Source organism: Thunnus albacares, chromosome 15, assembly GCF_914725855.1.
Source record: "Thunnus albacares chromosome 15, fThuAlb1.1, whole genome shotgun sequence".
NCBI classification, from domain to species: Eukaryota; Metazoa; Chordata; class Actinopteri; order Scombriformes; family Scombridae; genus Thunnus; species Thunnus albacares.
In genome coordinates, this window is record NC_058120.1 from 23,600,373 (window position 1) to 23,620,800 (window position 20,428).

Here is a 20,428-nt window from a genome sequence, read left to right on the forward strand (position 1 = left end):
CTTAGATTTCATTCAGTCTTTTTCTTTTGACATAAACAACAGTACAGTACAACAACATCGCTGCCAGGCATCATGATATCCACAACATCCAGATAACAAACATTATATATTATGGATTATGGACAGGGGGTCTTTGCAGCACTACATAATTTATATGTAAGTTTCCTTGGTTGGCAGAGCATACAGCAGAAGGAAGGCAAATTACATTTTAAGCAGTGAGGATGAGGGTGGAAAAGCCACCAACCACGTTCCTTATTCCAACAAATTTATTATCCATTTTGTCGATCTTGTGATGTATAAGTCATTTCTCAGTCTCAGTAGGAAAGTCAGTCTTTCCATCTCATGAATCTCTGATGATTTAAAGCCAATTACCTACTGTAGGCGGGTCGGTCTGTAACCATTTATGAGTGATTGCTTTTTTTTTGCTGCTAAAGTCAATATTTTCAGGAGTTATCTGTCATTTCCTGTTATTCCTTCTGGCAGATCACCCAAATAAAGTGACACGCATGTCAATGGGATCTGCTGCCCAAGAATACGCTGCACGATTCTCCAAATACTTTTCCAAAATAGGCGTATCTTTGGGCAGCTCCAAAAAAATGTGGCGGTGATTTGCCTCAGAATTCACGTCAATACATAGAACAAGAAGCAGAAAAATAGTTTCACAGACGTTCTCCCATTTCTTCTTGATATAGTTTGCAGTAGTTCCTCTACCCTTTACTACTGTTTTAGAACTGCCAGTGTATGCCTGTGCCATTGATTGTATTATTCCATTAGGTCCCATAATTGCCTAATTTTTCCTAATTTCTTTTAAGAAATAGTGGCATAACTGTGTCTGAAAGCTGTTATATTACAGTAAGCAGTAATATCTTTATTCATCCAGTACTTAAAGATTCTTTTTAGATGTTCACATATCCATTTTGTCATCAAACATTTTTGTCATCTCTCATACATTTTTCTTTTTTTTTTTAAACATGAAAAATATCCAAAAGATTAAAGATAAAAGCATATAAAATAAAATAACACTTTCAATCAGTCATATAAATTGAATTAAGAAAAGGCACAGTGAGGAATATTCTCGATTCTCTCTTTTGTTCTCTCATATACTTACATCTACCCTGTACAGTACATAGTTTGGTTTAAAGTCTGTATAATGTGCAACCCATCAAAGGTTTTTTAACCGGGTCCACAAATGTAATTGCTTTATAACATCAAACCAGGTGTGTAAGGTAAATGAGATGAAGGAGCTCAAGTGGTCTCAAGTTACTGTATTGAGGGATATCAGTTAACCCCTGACAACTGCCTTTAAGGTGTCCCATAGTATATTTGGGTTCACTTCCCGAATGTCATTAACGTCAAGGAAAGTCTTAATATCAGATTTAACTTTTATTACTGTTTTGTTGTATTACTTGTATTGAGTCTCCAATTTGTTTTCTTTGATCTACTGTCCAAATGTAATATCAAGTAGATTGGTGAGTGATCTGAGATGTCAATATACCAGTATCGCAATTCAAAATCCTATGTCTATTGTTTTGAAACAAACAAACAAACAAACAAAAAGTCTATTCCTGGGTACAGTGCATGGGGAGCAGAGTAAAAAGTATAATATTTGTCTTATACCCATTTTTCTTTTTAAATTTCATGTGCATTTTGAGATAGGTGGGTTTTCCTGTAGGAATATTATTTGGTTATTTTCCCTTCTCATTTTGTCATTACTCTACTTCTCTTAACCGGATTATTTAAGCCATTCACATTCAAGAAGCTACTCTAAAGTTATATACAGTATATCCTGTGCATGTATTCATGTCTGTGTGTGTGTTACTGTGTGTGAGAATGCACGCGTGTGCTGTGTGTGTCTACATCATTGACTGTCCCTCAGGTTGTGGCATATTGTTGATATATATTGGGCAGCAATATATGTCCTGTCTCCCTCTCCTAGGAGTGTTTTTTAATTCTGAGAGGTCTTTAAGCTCTTTTCTCTGCTTTCTATCTCTGAGAGTATAGAGATATTCTGCCAATTCATAATTCCTTTTTAGGGCAAGATAACATTCTAATCTACTTTGGCTTTTAGTTTTTTCTTTCCAATGTTCAAAATAGGTTTCTTGAGCCAAACAGCCTATTAGTCTCTACCCTGTCAGTTTTGTTCTTTTATTCCTACATCAGGGATTCAGGGAAAGAGTGAAATAAGGTAAAAGATAAAAGTGGGAAGAATGGAGTTCAAATGTACCAGTATTTAAGTTACTATTACGGAGGAGGAGGGGGCAGAGAGAGGGGAAAAAAGGTGTGTGTACAGTATGTGTGTCTACCTGTTTGGACACAGATTAGCAGTTGGAAGGTATTGTATGTATGCATATTTTTACTGTGGGGGGATTTATTCTATATTGACATATTTTAACAGTAGGTGAAATTAGACCAACTTATACCTTGTTATTTCCGCTGATATAGTGTGTTGTTGCCAGTGGAAATCTATGAGCCTCTCTCGGACTCATTTGGTGCAATCTCCATCCTTTTTGCTACAGTGTGTGCCCTGGGTGAGTCTCTGTTCCCAGTTGGTGTCAGTCATTTACGGCAGGTTCAGAGGGTATCCTCTCCTTCTCATGTCCTTGAATACTTCTGTTGTTGTAGAGGCAGGGTCTGTTTTCCCAGTGAGTCCTCATCTTGCCAGGATATGGTGTCTGGAAAGATATCTGTTTTGTCCTTGAGATTTTTCTTTGTACTCTCTGAGTTTATTGTTCAAATCGGTAGGAAAGTCGTATGCAAACGTGACTACTTTTCCCTCACAGGTGATCTTCTTTGCCCAGGCTGTTTTAAGCATTTTGTCTTTGATGTCACATCTCTGGAATTAACCAGAATGGATCTTGAGATGGTTTCATCTTGAGGTTTAGGGCTGACTGACTGGTGGGCTCGCTGAATTTGCAGATCAGCATTCCTGTTGAGTGCCAGCTCCATCTTCAGAAAGTTGTCAGTGAATGTTGGCATTGAGCTTCCGTCTGGTCCTTCCTTAATGCTGTATACTATGTGGATGTTATTACAGTGTGATCTTCCTTCTAAGTCTGTTACTTTCGCTTGAAGGAGTCTTTGTTGTCTGAGAGAATAAAGCAAAGCGTCCCTTAACTCAGTGTTAGCTGTTTCGGTTTCTTCCACCCATTGTTCTGCTTTGGTTAGATTACTACTGTGGTGGCGGACATCTCCAACGACACTTTATAACTTTTGATTTATCTGTGTCCTGAAACTGTTGAATTCCTGTTTAATGTCATTTCTAAAGTTATTTTTAAAGTCCATTAATTCCCGCTTGAGTTCCGTTTTCAAGTTTTATATATCTCTGTTTTGAATAGCTTTAGCTGGAGTGAAGTCCCTCACCTTGCCGCCAAGTTCCATCCTTCCCACACTGATTTTATTGTTGTTCATTGTTTTTAGGGCCAGCTGTGACTATGCTGCTGCCCTAGGCAAGATTTTAGATTGCTGCCCCCCAAAAGTACAACAATAGTTCCTCCAGTCCTAGAACTTCAAAAATGAATTCACACTAAAATTAAGTGCAACAATGGTACCTCCAGCCCAGACAAAGTCCTCACAGTCCTCTGTACAAAAAGGCAAGTGGGGGTCAAGGTGCCATTTAATCAAGTGTTTGGTGGTGTGGTATGGCCTGTAGCACATGAAGCTTGGTGGCTGTCAGGCGAAAACTGACCAACCAGTAAGGGTTTTAAAATCAAACCAGATGAAAACCCATGCAAGTCAATGGGGAAAAAGAGACGAAAAACCTAAAGGAGGGGGAGCAAGTGCATATTTCCAAAAGCTGTATAGAAGCAAGCACACCTGTCAGTAAGAAAAAAACAAAAGAAAAACATGTTCCACTTTGGTGCCCCCTCCCTTATTTGGCACTATAGGCAACCGCCTATGTGGCCTATGCCACAGGCCGCCCCTGGCTGTTTTCTTTTCTCTCGTCGTGGTCTTTGTTTCCCTCCGAAATGTTCTTGCTTCTAACCCCAGTCATTCTAAGTCATTTTAGTGTCTTGTAAGAGCAATACTAATGTTTTGTTGGAGATTTTTTATTAAATTGACCGGGAGAGTTTTTGATCCATGTCACCATCTTGAAATGCTCACCTTAAGTCCCTGTGCTGAACTCTTCTAAACTTGTTTTCCCATTGAGTATTCATTGATTGTTTTCATTTTGAACACTATCTTTTTTTTAAAATTGACAGTGACGAACACACACACAGGGCTTGCAATCCCTAGAGAAACAGAGTTTATCAAGGTCATGACACTCAACACTGACCACATTTACTACTTTTTCTATAAAGAGGCAGCAATTCAGTTTCCCAAAAAGGAGAGAATTCCTCATATGTTTGTTTTACAAAATTTAGAACAAGATTTAAAGCTGTCTGATTTCTGTAGCTCCGCACAAATATGAGAACAGTGCCATCTACTGGACCAAACCGTATAGGAGATGTTGTTAATCTGTTAAACTACAGTACAATTCTGTATTAAATCAAGTACATTTTTGGAGCTGTATTGGCAACTTATGAAATCACTATAAAGACAGTTTAAAAAAAAAAAGAGTTGAGCAACAAATCTAGCAGCTTTTGGGGCAGACATAGCTGAAGTTCTTTCACTTGATATTGATTCTTTCACCAATGCAGCTCTGTGAATGTGTATCCATTTACGATCCTGCCAGCTCACCTTAACAGCTACAGTCAGTGAGCAGGACAAAGCAAGCAGACACATTTAGTCGATTTGACAGCAGTCAGACTGAAAAAGAGGACAGATTTCAGAGTGCCATGTGTGGATACTGTTTTGTTGTTTTAAACAGCTCAGTGAGTTACGACGAGCAGCTGGTCAGCTTTAGAGAAGACATTCAGTTTATGGCGGTGAATGCGAACAGTACGTCACTATGAAAATTAAGGTCTTCTTGTCGGCAGTGCTATTCATTGTCAGTACAGTTGAAAGAAATATCTAGGGACCTATCAGGCAACAAAAAGTGCACATCTTTGGGGGCACAGACTGCGTGGGCATACTGGCTATTTTGGTTCATGTATGTGCAGCAGCGTGCTATGTTACATGGTGCACCTGTACACACATCTACTGTAGGTGTGGGTAACCTTCACTCAGCCGCACCTACAGTACAGTATTTTTCAGTCCAGCAGGGGGAAACAAACGTCAGCAAATGAAATAGGTATTAAGACTTCCACACATCACAATATCAACATAATGATACATCCTGCTGACAATGTGAAAGCTGTGATGTACATATCTGACACCTCCCCTTTCCATTTTACTGTGACAGTGATGTGCTCGTGTCCACAGGTGCTGAACTAAAAGGGTCTGAAAGTAAAGCTAGTAGTGAGTCTCACATCTAAACTTCTTTAATATGATGTTCATGGTCTTCATGTTTTGTTTCCTTCATCTGCCGGGGAATAACGGTGAGAAAAACATGAGTATTTCAAACTGAGTATGACTCTGCACAGTTAATGATTTCAGTTTTTAAAATGTCATCCGTTCTGTTTCCACAGGCGTCTCTCATACCGCCAGTGTCCTCCAAACACCTCCATTCATCATTAAGAGAACTGGTGAATCTGTTGTCAGTGAGATCTACTGCTCACACAGCATAACAAATTATGATCGCATTCTCTGGTACAAACAGGACAAATCCAAATCTCTGAAGTTTCTGGGATATCTAAACCTGAACTTCCAAAACCCCGAGGAAGACGTGAAAGGAAAAATCAGCTTTGATGGAGATGGCCGTGAACATTCAAACCTGACTATATCTAATGTTTCATTAAGTGACAGTGCTGTGTATTTCTGTGCTGCCAGTTAGCACAGTGCTGCAGATTCCCCTCAGCTCACTACAAAAACCCTTCATCTGTTTGACAGGCAGACAAAATGTTCAGGCTCTTCAACACCTGCAGCCTGACTTCAACTAAACCAAGACTTGAAGATTTTATCAACTGTTTTGACACATTTTTTAACCCCCTCTGAGGTCCTGTTGTAGGCCCACAGTTAAACATACTGTATTGTCGTCATAATCCTTTGATGTGCAGAACATAATGTTTGTAATATTGTCTGATCAGCTACAAGATGGATGGAATCTGGCACTATTGTGGGTATGGTACATCATTGTGGTTATTCACTGAGAGAAAAAAATGATCACTTTTTCCATCACTAGCTTAATTGAGGTCATTTAAATACACAAACTAACACCAGACAGAAACTAAGCCTGAGATGGGAATGTTTTCTCATGCTGTTAAAGGTGTTTTGCCTTTTAATGTTAATGATGTTTCCAAAGACAGGAGCTTTTGTCAGTATCTTCTACATACATGTACATACAGTATGTGTGTGGTGGTCATATAGTCAGCATGAACAGATTGTCATTCATGTTAATGGTTAATTAATTTCATGAAATATTAAAGTATTGACTCTAAAGAAAAAAGTAACATCTTCACAAAAACAAACCTGACTTTTAGAAAAAATGCACTGCCAACAAACAAACGTAATACTCTACTGTAGTGTTACACCAGGGTTTTATGGTTCATTTTAGGGGTCTTGGTTATTTTCTTTCTTTTCATAAGGTGGCAGCGTGTCTGTGTGGTTGTTCAGGAAGAGGACGCTGCATTATGGCACCACCCACCAAAATGTTTCTAAAGAGGGTTTACCCAGAAATAGCAGAGTGAATAATCAGTAGAACTGCATGAACAGTGATAAAAACACAGAACCAATGACAAGAATGTTCTTAAATTTAGTTATGAAACACATCAAGATGATAGTTTTCTTCTGCATAACCTTTAATGTCATACTGGTTTCAGGTAAAGTAACAAAACATTTTTTTCAAATTCTGTTCACAGGTTATCATTCAAAACTCCTGCAGAGCGTTCTTTTACTTTCCCATTTATTTACTCACTCTCATACCCAAAGATTGTATATTATTGTGTATTTTTTCTTGATCCTTTTTCTACAGGTTCCTCTCTCAGTGACCAAGTTCACCAGACTCCAGCTGATATGTACAAAAAACCTGAAGACCAAGCCGAAATAAACTGTTCACACAGTATTCAAAACTACAATCGAATCCTCTGGTACAAACAATTAGAGGACAGGCAGCTACAGTTCTTGGGATACATGTTAGCAAGCAATGGAAACCCAGAGACTGGAATGGGTGTGAAGATCGAGGGGAGTGCAGAGAAAAACCAGACCTGCACATTAACAATTGAAGGACTGAACCTGAACAGCAGTGCAGTTTACTTCTGTGCTGCTAGATTACACAGTGCTACATATTGCTGCGCCTCAGTACAAAAACCTCATCACATTTTTTCATCTCTGTATTACAGCTCACAGCCTCTTTGCACCTGGAATAAACCATTCTAACCAATGTTGGATTTTCTTGTGAATGAGATCAGCGATTTTAATGGGAGGTCCTTTCTGTGGGGCAACGCCTTTAACTTCCCACCTCCCTTTATAAAAAACAGCCTCTGTCATTCAGCATGTCTACTGTGGCACACACCTACAGTACAGTATTTTTCAGTCCAGCAGGGGGAAACAAACGTCAGCAAATGAAATAGGTATTAAGACTTCCACACATCACAATATCAACATAATGATACATCCTGCTGACAATGTGAAAGCTGTGATGTACATATCTGACACCTCCCCTTTCCATTTTACTGTGACAGTGATGTGCTCGTGTCCACAGGTGCTGAACTAACAGGGTCTGAAAGTAAAGCTAGTAGTGAGTCTCACATCTAAACTTCTTTAATATGATGTTCATGGTCTTCATGTTTTGTTTCCTTCATCTGCCGGGGAATAACGGTGAGAAAAACATGAGTATTTCAAACTGAGTATGACTCTGCACAGTTAATGATTTCAGTTTTTAAAATGTCATCCGTTCTGTTTCCACAGGCGTCTCTCATACCGCCAGTGTCCTCCAAACACCTCCATTCATCATTAAGAGAACTGGTGAATCTGTTGTCAGTGAGATCTACTGCTCACACAGCATAACAAATTATGATCGCATTCTCTGGTACAAACAGGACAAATACAAATCTCTGAAGTTTCTGGGATATCTAAACCTGAACTTCCCATATCTGGAGGAAGACGTGAAAGGAAAAATCAGCTTTGATGGAGATGGCCGTAAACATTCAAACCTGACTATATCTAATGTTTCATTAAGTGACAGTGCTGTGTATTTCTGTGCTGCCAGTTAGCACAGTGCTGCAGATTCCCCTCAGCTCACTACAAAAACCCTTCATCTGTTTGACAGGCAGACAAAATGTTCAGGCTCTTCAACACCTGCAGCCTGACTTCAACTAAACCAAGACTTGAAGATTTTATCAACTGTTTTGACACATTTTTGACCCCCTCTGAGGTCCTGTTGTAGGCCTACAGTTAAACATACTGTATTGTCGTTATAATCCTTTGATGTGCAGAACATAATGTTTGTAATATTGTCTGATCAGCTACAAGATGGATGGAATCTGGCACTATTGTAGGTATGGTACATCATTGTGGTTATTCACTGAGAGAAAAAATGATCACTTTTTCCATCACTAGCTTAATTGAGGTCATTTAAATACACAAACTAACACCACACAGAAACTAAGCCTGTGATGGGAATGTTTTCTCATGCTGTTAAAGGTGTTTTGCCTTTTAATGTTAATGATGTTTCCAAAGACAGGAGTTTTTGTCAGTATCTTCTACATACATGTACATACAGTATGTGTGTGGTGGTCATATCGTCAGCATGAAAAGATTGTCATTCACATTAATGGTTAATTAACTTCATGAAATATTAAAGTATTGACTCTAAAGAAAAAAGTAACATCTTCACAAAAACAAACCTGACTTTTAGAAAAAATGCACTGCCAACAAACAAATATAATACTCCACTGTAGTGTTGCACCAAGGTTTTATGGTTCATTTTAGGGGTCTTGGTTATTTAGTTTATTTTCATAAGGTGGCAGCATGTCTGTGTGGTTGTTCAGGAAGAGGATGCTGCATTATGGCACCACCCACCAAAATGTTCCTAAAGAGGGTTTACCCAGAAATAGCAGAGTGAATAATCAGTAGAACTGCATGAACGGTGATAAAAACACAGAACCAATGACAAGAATGTTCTTAAATTTAGTTATGAAACACATCAAGATGATAGTTTTCTTCTGCATAACCTTTAATGTCATACTGGTTTCAGGTAAAGTAACAAAACATTTTTTTCAAATTCTGTTCACAGGTTATCATTCAAAACTCCTGCAGAGCGTTCTTTCACTTTCCCATTTATTTACTCACCCTCATACCCAAAGATTGTATATTATTGTGTATTTTTTCTTGATCCTTTTTCTACAGGTTCCTCTCCCAGTGACCAAGTTCACCAGACTCCAGCTGATATGTACAAAAAACCTGAAGACCAAGCCGAAATTAGCTGTTCACACAATATTCAAAACTACAATCGAATCCTCTGGTACAAACAATTAGAGGACAGGCAGCTACAGTTCTTGGGATACTTGTATGCAAGCAATGGAAACCCAGAGACTGGAATGGGTGTGAAGATCGAGGGGAGTGCAGAGAAAAACCAGACCTGCACATTAACAATTGAAGGACTGAACCTGAACAGCAGTGCAGTTTACTTCTGTGCTGCTAGATTACACAGTGCTACATATCGCTGCTCCTCAGTACAAAAACCTCATCACATTTTTTCATCTCTGTATTACAGCTCACAGCCTCTTTGCACCTGGAATAAACCATTCTAACCAATGTTGGTTTTTCTTGTGAATGAGATCAGCGATTTTAATGGGAGGTCCTTTCTGTGGAGCAACGCCTTTAACTTCCCACCTCCCTTTATAAAAAACAGCCTCAGTCATTCAGCATGTTTACTGTGGCTGGATCTCATATTAAGAAGATCACTATAATGACTCAAATTCTCATCACATTTGTAGTCTCGTCCCTGTGGCTTAAAGGTACAAAAACTAAAAAGTATAAGATGTGTAGGTTTTATAGTTATTTATTATAATTATTTATTAACATGGGTTAGGGTTAGGTTAGAATATGGTGCCAGAAGTATTTCTGTGCTGTGTGTTAGGGATCACAGTGGCACAGAGGACTTGAAATACTGCTCAAAAACCGCTGTATTAGGGTTTCAATCCATTTTACTACTGTATACAAGCGGTTACTACTAAAACTACATCCTATTACAAAAAATAAAGCTTCAATTGTTGAAAGCTTTTTCAAGCATCATAACAAGTTGGCTAACAATATCATGGAAAAAAAATTATATGGGATAAACCATTATTACTCATGATAATATGAAAGAGGCAGGTATGGACAATTTAATGTATGTAAATATGATTGTATAAAGAATAGTGCATATGTAAACTAATTTAATTTCTGATTAAGCTCTCTGCTGTGTGTGGTGGTCATATAGTCAGCATGAAACTTAACTTAATGAAAAATTAAAGCATTGACTCTCAAGAAACAAGTAACATCTTCACAAAAACAAACCTGACTTTTAGAAAAAATGCACTGCCAACAAACAAACGTAATACTCTACTGTAGTGTTACACCAGGGTTTTATGGTTCATTTTAGGGGTCTTGGTTATTTTCTTTCTTTTCATAAGGTGGCAGCATGTCTGTGTGGTTGTTCAGGAAGAGGACGCTGCATTATGGCACCACCCACCAAAATGTTCCTAATGAGGGTTTACCCAGAAATAGCAGAGTGAATAATCAGTAGAACTGCATGAACGGTGATAAAAACACAGAACCAATGACAAGAATGTTCTTAAATTTAGTTATAAGACACATCAAGATGATAGTTTTCTTCTGCGTAACCTTTAATGTCATACTGGTTTCAGGTAAAGTAACAAAACATTTTTTCAAATTCTGTTCACAGGTTATCATTCAAAACTCCTGCAGAATGTTCTTCTACTTTCATATTTATTTACTCACCCTCATACCCAAAGATTGCATTTTATTGTGTATTTTTTCTTGATCCTTTTTCTACAGGTTCCTCTCTCAGTGACCAAGTCCACCAGATTCCAGCTGATATGTACAAAAAACCTGAAGACCAAGCCAAAATTAGCTGTTCACACAGTATTCAAAACTACAATCGAATCCTCTGGTACAAACAATTAGAGGACAGGCAGCTACAGTTCTTGGGATACATGTCAGCAAGCAATGGATTCCCAGAGACCGGAATGGGTGTGAAGATCGAGGGGAATGCAGATAAAGGCCAGACCTGCACATTAACAATTGAAGGACTGAACCTGAACAGCAGTGCAGTTTACTTCTGTGCTGCTAGATTACACAGTGCTACATATCGCTGCTCCTCAGTACAAAAACCTCATCACATTTTTTCATCTCTGTATTACAGCTCATAGCCTCTTTGCACCTGGAATAAACCATTCTAACCAATGTTGGTTTTTCTTGTGAATGAGATCAGCGATTTTAATAGGAGGTCCTTTCTGTGGAGCAATGCCTTTAACTTCCCACCTCCCTTTATAAAAAACAGCCTCAGTCATTCAGCATGTTTACTGTGGCTGGATCTCATATTAAGAAGATCACTATGATGACTTAAATTCTCATCACATTTGTAGTCTTGTCCCTGTGGCTTAAAGGTACAAAAACTAAAAAGTATAAAATGTGTAGGTTTTATAGTTATTTATTATAATTATTTATTAACATGGGTTAGGGTTAGGTTAGAATATGGTGCCAGAAGTATTTCTGTGCTGTGTGTTAGGGATCACAGTGGCACAGAGGACTTGAAATACTGCTCAAAAACCGCTGTATTAGGGTTTCAATCCGTTTTACTACTGTATACAAGCGGTTACTACTAAAACTACATCCCAACACAAAAAATAAAGCTTCAATTGTTGAAAGCTTTTTCAGGCATCATAACAAGTTGGCTAACAATATCATGCAAACAAAATTATATGGGATAAATCATTATTACTCATGATAATATGAAAGAGGCATGTATGGACAATTTAATGTATGTAAATATGATTGTATAAAGAATAGTGCATATGTGAACTAATTTAATTTCTGATTAAGCTCTCTGCTCTGTATTGTAGGTATGGTACATCATTGTGGTTATTCACTGAGAGAAAAAATGATCACTTTTTCCATCGCTAGCTTAATTGAGGTCATTTGAATACACAAACTAACACCAGACAGAAACTAAGCCTGAGATGGGAATGTTTTCTCATGCAGTTAAAGGTGTTTTGTCTTTTAATGTTAATGATGTTTCCAAAGACAGGAGTTTTTGTCAGTATCTTCTACATACATGTACATACAGTATGTGTGTGGTGGTCATATCGTCAGCATGAAAAGATTGTCATTCACGTTAATGGTTAATTAACTTCATGAAATATTAAAGCATTGACTCTCAAGAAAAAAGTAACATCTTCACAAAAACAAACCTGACTTTTAGAAAAAATGCACTGCCAACAAACAAATGTAATACTCCACTGTAGTGTTGCACCAGGGTTTTATGGTTCATTTTAGGGGTCTTGGTTATTTAGTTTCTTTTCATAAGGTGGCAGCATGTCTGTGTGGTTGTTCAGGAAGAGGACGCTGCATTATGGCACCACCCACCAAAATGTTTCTAAAGAGGGTTTACCCAGAAATAGCAGAGTGAATAATCAGTAGAACGGCATGAACAGTGATAAAAACACAGAACCAATGACAAGAATGTTCTTAAATTTAGTTATGAAACACATCAAGATGATAGTTTTCTTCTGCATAACCTTTAATGTCATACTGGTTTCAGGTAAAGTATCAAAGCATTTTTTCAAATTCTGTTCACAGGTTATCATCCAAAACTCCTGCAGAATGTTCTTCTACTTTCATATTTATTTACTCACCCTCATACCCAAAGATTGTATATTATTGTGTATTTTTTCTTGATCCTTTTTCTACAGGTTCCTCTCTCAGTGACCAAGTCCACCAGATTCCAGCTGATATGTACTACAAACCTGGAGACCAAGCCAAAATTAGCTGTTCACACAGTAATGAAAACTACGATCAAATCCTCTGGTACAAACAATTAGAGGACAGGCAGCTACAGTTCTTGGGATACTTGTATGCAAGCAATGGAAAACCAGAGACTGGAATGGGTGTGAAGATCGAGGGGAGTGCAGAGAAAAACCAGATCTGCACATTAACAATTGAAAGACTGAACCTGAACAGCAGTGCAGTTTACTTCTGTGCTGCTAGATTACACAGTGCTACATATCGCTGCTCCTCAGTACAAAAACCTCATCACAGTTTTTCATCTCTGTATTACAGCTCACAGCCTCTTTGCACCTGGAATAAACCATTCTAACCAATGTTGGATTTTCTTGTGAATGAGATCAGCGATTTTAATGGGAGGTCCTTTCTGTGGGCCAACGCCTTTAACTTCCCACCTCCCTTTATAAAAAACAGCCTCTGTCATTCAGCATGTCTACTGTGGCACACACCTACAGTACAGTATTTTTCAGTCCAGCAGGGGGAAACAAACGTCAGCAAATGAAATAGGTATTAAGACTTCCACACATCACAATATCAACATAATGATACATCCTGCTGACAATGTGAAAGCTGTGATGTACATATCTGACACCTCCCCTTTCCATTTTACTGTGACAGTGATTTGCTCGTGTCCACAGGTGCTGAACTAAAAGGGTCTGAAAGTAAAGCTAGTAGTGAGTCTCACATCTAAACTTCTTTAATATGATGTTCATGGTCTTCATGTTTTGTTTCCTTCATCTGCCGGGGAATAACGGTGAGAAAAACATGAGTATTTCAAACTGAGTATGACTCTGCACAGTTAATGATTTCAGTTTTTAAAATGTCATCCGTTCTGTTTCCACAGGCGTCTCTCATACCTCCAGTGTCCTCCAAACACCTCCATTCATTATTAAGAGAACTGGTGAATCTGTTGTCAGTGAGATCTACTGCTCACACAGCATAACTAACTATGATCGCATTCTCTGGTACAAACAGGACAAATCCAAATCTCTGAAGTTTCTGGGATATCTAAACCTGAACTTCCAAAACCCCGAGGAAGACGTGAAAGGAAAAATCAGCTTTGATGGAGATGGCAGCAAACATTCAAACCTGACTATATCTAATGTTTCATTAAGTGACAGTGCTGTGTATTTCTGTGCTGCCAGTTAGCACAGTGCTGCAGATTCCCCTCAGCTCACTACAAAAACCCTTCATCTGTTTGACAGGCAGACAAAATGTTCAGGCTCTTCAACACCTGCAGCCTGACTTCAACTAAACCAAGACTTGAAGATTTTATCAACTGTTTTGACACATTTTTGACCCCCTCTGAGGTCCTGTTGTAGGCCCACAGTTAAACATACTGTATTGTCGTCATAATCCTTTGATGTGCAGAACATAATGTTTGTAATATTGTCTGATCAGCTACAAGATGGATGGAATCTGGCACTATTGTGGGTATGGTACATCATTGTGGTTATTCACTGAGAGAAAAAAATGATCACTTTTTCCATCACTAGCTTAATTGAGGTCATTTAAATACACAAACTAACACCAGACAGAAACTAAGCCTGAGATGGGAATGTTTTCTCATGCTGTTAAAGGTGTTTTGCCTTTTAATGTTAATGATGTTTCCAAAGACAGGAGTTTTTGTCAGTATCTTCTACATACATGTACATACAGTATGTGTGTGGTGGTCATATCGTCAGCATGAACAGATTGTCATTATTGTTAATGGTTAATTAATTTCATGAAATATTAAAGTATTGACTCTAAAGAAAAAAGTAACATCTTCACAAAAACAAACCTGACTTTTAGAAAAAATGCACTGCCAACAAACAAACGTAATACTCTACTGTAGTGTTGCACCAGGGTTTTATGGTTCATTTTAGGGGTCTTGGTTATTTTCTTTCTTTTCATAAGGTGGCAGCATGTCTGTGTGGTTGTTCAGGAAGAGGACGCTGCATTATGGCACCACCCACCAAAATGTTTCTAAAGAGGGTTTACCCAGAAATAGCAGAGTGAATAATCAGTAGAACTGCATGAACAGTGATAAAAACACAGAACCAATAACAAGAATGTTCTAAAATTTAGTTATGAAACACATCAAGATGATAGTTTTCTTCTGCATAACCTTTAATGTCATACTGGTTTCAGGTAAAGTAACAAAACATTTTTTTCAAATTCTGTTCACAGGTTATCATCCAAAACTCCTGCAGAGCGTTCTTTTACTTTCCCATTTATTTACTCACCCTCATACCCAAAGATTGTATATTATTGTGTATTTTTTCTTGATCCTTTTTCTACAGGTTCCTCTCTCAGTGACCAAGTCCACCAGATTCCAGCTGATATGTACAACAAACTTGGAGACCAAGCCGAAATTAGCTGTTCACACAGTATTCAAAACTATGAGCGAATCCTCTGGTACAAACAATTAGAGGACAGACAGCTACAGTTCTTGGGATACATGTTCAAAACCAGTGCAAACCCAGAGACTGGAATGGGTGTGAAGATCGAGGGGAGTGCAGATAAAGACCAGACCTGCACATTAACAATTGAAGGACTGAACCTGAGCAGCAGTGCAGTTTACTTCTGTGCTGCTAGATTACACAGTGCTACATATCGCTGCTCCTCAGTACAAAAACCTCATCACATTTTTAATCTTTGTATTACAGCTCACAGCCTCTTTGCACCTGGAATAAACCACTCTAACCAATGTTGGTCTATCTTGTGAATGAGATCAGCGATTTTAATGGGAGGTCCTTTCTGTGGAGCAACGCCTTTAACTTCCCACCTCCCTTTATAAAAAACAGCCTCAGTCATTCAGCATGTCTACTGTGGCTGGATCTCATATTAAGAAGATCACTATGATGACTCAAATTTGCATTACATTCATAGTCTCGTCTCTGTGGCTTCAAGGTAAAAAAAAAAAACTAAACAGTGTAACAGTATAAGAGACGTGTAGGTTTTATACTTATTTATAATAATTATTTATTAACATGGAAACATGGCCTGATGGTACATGCAACCTCAAATTCTGACTACAAAACTGGGCTGTCTATCTTTCAGTATCAGTGGATTTGAGTAAAATATTTTAATGTTCACATGTATGCAATACAAAACATTTGTCCAAAAGGAAGGGCGTTGGGGGGGGGGCCTTAAAAACAAATACTTAGCCATCAAAGATAATAAACAGACCGGGACTCTCACTGTGAATAATTTGAAGCTGCAGGACAACGGTGTGTATTTTTGTGCTGTCAGCAAACATGATGATGTGAGAAGTATGAGCAGCTGAACAAAAACTGTCTGGTTTCAGCTTCTCAAATGTGATGATTTAATGCTTTTCTTTGTCATACATGACAGTAAATTGAATACATTTGTGTTTTGGACTGTTGGTTGGTGACATCTGAAGACATCATTTTTGACACTGGAAAATTACAGCTGTCATTTGTTCCCATTTTTGACATTTTATAGGCCAAACCATTGATTGAGAGAAAAAAACCCCCCAGCAGATTAATTGATAATATAAATAATTGTTAGTTGTAGCCCTAGGTGGCAGCAAAAGTTGACAGTGGTTTAAAGATGGTCGACTCAATGAGAATCTAAATTTTCACACATCGTAACCTTCACTGCTATTTACACAGTTCTAACTGACAGGAGTGATGTCACCCAGACCTCCATACTGTGGAGAGACAAGGGAGACAATGCAACAATACACTGCAACCACACCAATGGTGATTTATTTTACCAGATGTACTGGTACAGACAGCTGCCAGAAGATGCAATTTAATCATATTCATTGACAAGCCTCTTATTCACTGTTACATCATGGGACAATAACATTTTCCACTGAAAAGCCTGATTGACAAAAATCGAACAATACCTAAAAAGAAATGAATCAATAAAGTATAAAAAGAGACAATTAGCTACAGGTTCTATTTTTATGTGTCTGTGGTCAGTATGTCAAATGTATTAGCAGAGGAGTTTACTGATAAGTTCCCACAAACTGCTGCTCTGAATTAAAATGACTATCAGCCACTTTGTTAGTAAATTCCTATGAAGTTGATGAAAAAAATGATTTCACAAAACCTTCACTCACCCAAACCTACAGTACAGTATTTTTCAGTCCAGCAGGGGGAAACAAACGTCAGCAAATGAAATAGGTATTAAGACTTCCACACATCACAATATCAACATAATGATACATCCTGCTGACAATGTGAAAGCTGTGATGTACATATCTGACACCTCCCCTTTCCATTTTACTGTGACAGTGATGTGCTCGTGTCCACAGGTGCTGAACTAACAGGGTCTGAAAGTAAAACTAGTAGTGAGTCTCATATCTAAACTTCTTTAATATGATGTTCATGGTCTGCATGTTTTATTTCCTTCATCTGCCGGGGAATAATGGTGAGAAAAACATGAGTATTTCAAACTGAGTATGACTCTGCACAGTTAATGATTTCAGTTTTTAAAATGTCATCCGTTCTGTTTCCACAGGCGTCTCTCATACCGCCAGTGTCCTCCAAACACCTCCATTCATCATTAAGAGAACTGGTGAATCTGTTGTCAGTGAGATCTACTGCTCACACAGCATAACAAATTATGATCGCATTCTCTGGTACAAACAGGACAAATCCAAATCTCTGAAGTACCTGGGATATCTAAACCTGAAATCCCCATATCCGGAGGAAGACGTGAAAGGAAAAATCAGCTTTGATGGAGATGGCAGCAAACATTCAAACCTGACTATATCTAATGTTTCATTAAGTGACAGTGCTGTGTATTTCTGTACTGCCAGTCAGCACAGTGCTGCAGATTCCCCTCAGCTCACTACAAAAACCCTTCATCTGTTTGACAGGCAGACAAAATGTTCAGGCTCTTCAACACCTGCAGCCTGACTTCAACTAAACCAAGACTTGAAGATTTTATCAATTGTTTTGACACATTTTTGCCCCCCTCTGAGGTCCTGTTGCAGGCCCACAGTTAAACATACTGTATTGTCGTCATAATCCTTTGATGTGCAGAACATAATGTTTGTAATATTGTCTGATCAGCTACAAGATGGATGGAATCTGGCACTATTGTGGGTATGGTACATCATTGTGGTTATTCACTGAGAGAAAAAAATGATCACTTTTTCCATCACTAGCTTAATTGAGGTCATTTAAATACACAAACTAACACCACACAGAAACTAAGCCTGAGATGGGAATGTTTACTCATGCTGTTAAAGGTGTTTTGCCTTTTAATGTTAATGATGTTTCCAAAGACAGGAGTTTTTGTCAGTATCTTCTACATACATGTACATACAGTATGTGTGTGGTGGTCATATAGTCAGCATGAACAGATTGTCATTATTGTTAATGGTTAATTAATTTCATGAAATATTAAAGTATTGACTCTAAAGAAAAAAGTAACATCTTCACAAAAACAAACCTGACTTTTAGAAAAACTGCACTGCCAACAAACAAACGTAATACTCTACTGTAGTGTTGCACCAGGGTTTTATGGTTCATTTTAGGGGTCTTGGTTATTTTCTTTCTTTTCATAAGGTGGCAGCATGTCTGTGTGGTTGTTCAGGAAGAGGACGCTGCATTATGGCACCACCCACCAAAATGTTTCTAAAGAGGGTTTACCCAGAAATAGCAGAGTGAATAATCAGTAGAACTGCATGAACAGTGATAAAAACACAGAACCAATGACAAGAATGTTCTTAAATTTAGTTATGAAACACATCAAGATGATAGTTTTCTTCTGCGTAACCTTTAATGTCATACTGGTTTCAGGTAAAGTAACAAAACATTTTTTCAAATTCTGTTCACAGGTTATCATCCAAAACTCCTGCAGAGCGTTCTTTTACTTTTCCATTTATTTACTCACCCTCATACCCAAAGATTGTATATTATTGTGTATTTTTTCTTGATCCTTTTTCTACAGGTTCCTCTCTCAGTGACCAAGTGCACCAGACTCCAGCTGATATGTACAAAAAACCTGAAGACCAAGCCGAAATTAGCTGTTCACACAGTATTCAAAACTACAATCAAATCCTCTGGTACAAACAATTAGAGGACAGACAACTACAGTTCTTGGGATACATGTTCAAAACCAGTGCAAACCCAGAGACTGGAACGGGTGTGAAGATCGAAGGGAGTGCAGACCAAGACCAGACCTGCACATTAACAATTGAAGGACTGAACCTGAGCAGCAGTGCAGTTTACTTCTGTGCTGCTAGATTACACAGTGCTACATATCGCTGCTCCTCAGTACAAAAACCTCATCACATTTTTAATCTTTGTATTACAGCTCACAGCCTCTTTGCACCTGGAATAAACCATTCTAACCAATGTTGGTCTATCTTGTGAATGAGATCAGCGATTTTAATGGGAGGTCCTTTCTGTGGAGCAACGCCTTTAACTTCCCACCTCCCTTTATAAAAAACAGCCTCAGTCATTCAGCATGTCTACTGTGGCTGGATCTCATAATAAGAAGATCACTACGATGACTCAAATTTGCATTACATTTATAGTCTCGTCTCTGTGGCTTCAAGGTAAAAAAAACTAAACAGTGTAACAGTATAAGAGACGTGTAGGTTTTATACTTATTTATAATAATTATTTATTAACATGGAAACATGGCCTGATGGTACATGCAACCTCAAATTCTGACTACAAAACTGGGCTGTCTATCTTTCAGTATCAGTGGATTTGAGTAAAATATTTTAACGTTCACATGTATGCAATACAAAACATTTGTCCAAAAGGAAGGGCGTTGGGGGGGGCCTTAAAAACAAATACTTAGCCATCAAAGATAATAAATAGACCGGGACTCTCACTGTGAATAATTTGAAGCTGCAGGACAACGGTGTGTATTTTTGTGCTGTCAGCAAACATATTGATGTGAGAAGTATGAGCAGCTGAACAAAAACTGTCTGGTTTCAGCTTCTCAAATGTGATGATTTAATGCTTTTCTTTGTCATACATGACAGTAAATTGAATACATTTGTGTTTTGGACTGTTGGTTGGTGACATCTGAAGACATCATTTTTGACACTGGAAAATTACAGCTGTCATTTGTTCCCATTTTTGACATTTTACAGGCCAAACCATTGATTGAGAGAAAAAAAACCCCCAGCAGATTAATTGATAATATAAATAATTGTTAGTTGTAGCCCTAGGTGGCAGCAAAAGTTGACAGTGGTTTAAAGATGGTCGACTCAATGAGAATCTAAATTTTCACACATCATAACCTTCACTGCTATTTACACAGTTCTAACTGACAGGAGTGATGTCACCCAGACCTCCATACTGTGGAGAGATAAGGGAGACAATGCAACAATACACTGCAACCACACCAATGGTGATTTATTTTACCAGATGTACTGGTACAGACAGCTGCCAGAAGAAGCAATTTAATCATATTCATTGACAAGCCTCTTATTCACTGTTACATCATGGGACAATAACATTTT

At 38.1% G+C, this 20,428-nt stretch overlaps 3 gene segments (V, D, J or C); all 3 read left to right on the plus strand.

Annotated features, from left to right (window-relative positions):
• Nucleotides 1-5,122: 5,122 nt before the first annotated feature.
• On the plus strand, nt 5,123-5,941 carry LOC122998947. The segment is given in 2 exon segments: nt 5,123-5,414; nt 5,505-5,941. Coding segments are annotated over 2 exon segments (357 nt in total).
• A 1,365-nt stretch (nt 5,942-7,306) lies between these two features.
• Nucleotides 7,307-8,829, plus strand: LOC122998946. The segment is given in 2 exon segments: nt 7,307-7,791; nt 7,882-8,829. Coding segments are annotated over 2 exon segments (357 nt in total).
• Nucleotides 8,830-12,764: 3,935 nt separating this feature from the next.
• LOC122998928 lies at nt 12,765-17,920 on the plus strand. The segment is given in 2 exon segments: nt 12,765-13,735; nt 17,458-17,920. Coding segments are annotated over 2 exon segments (453 nt in total).
• Nucleotides 17,921-20,428: the final 2,508 nt, after the last annotated feature.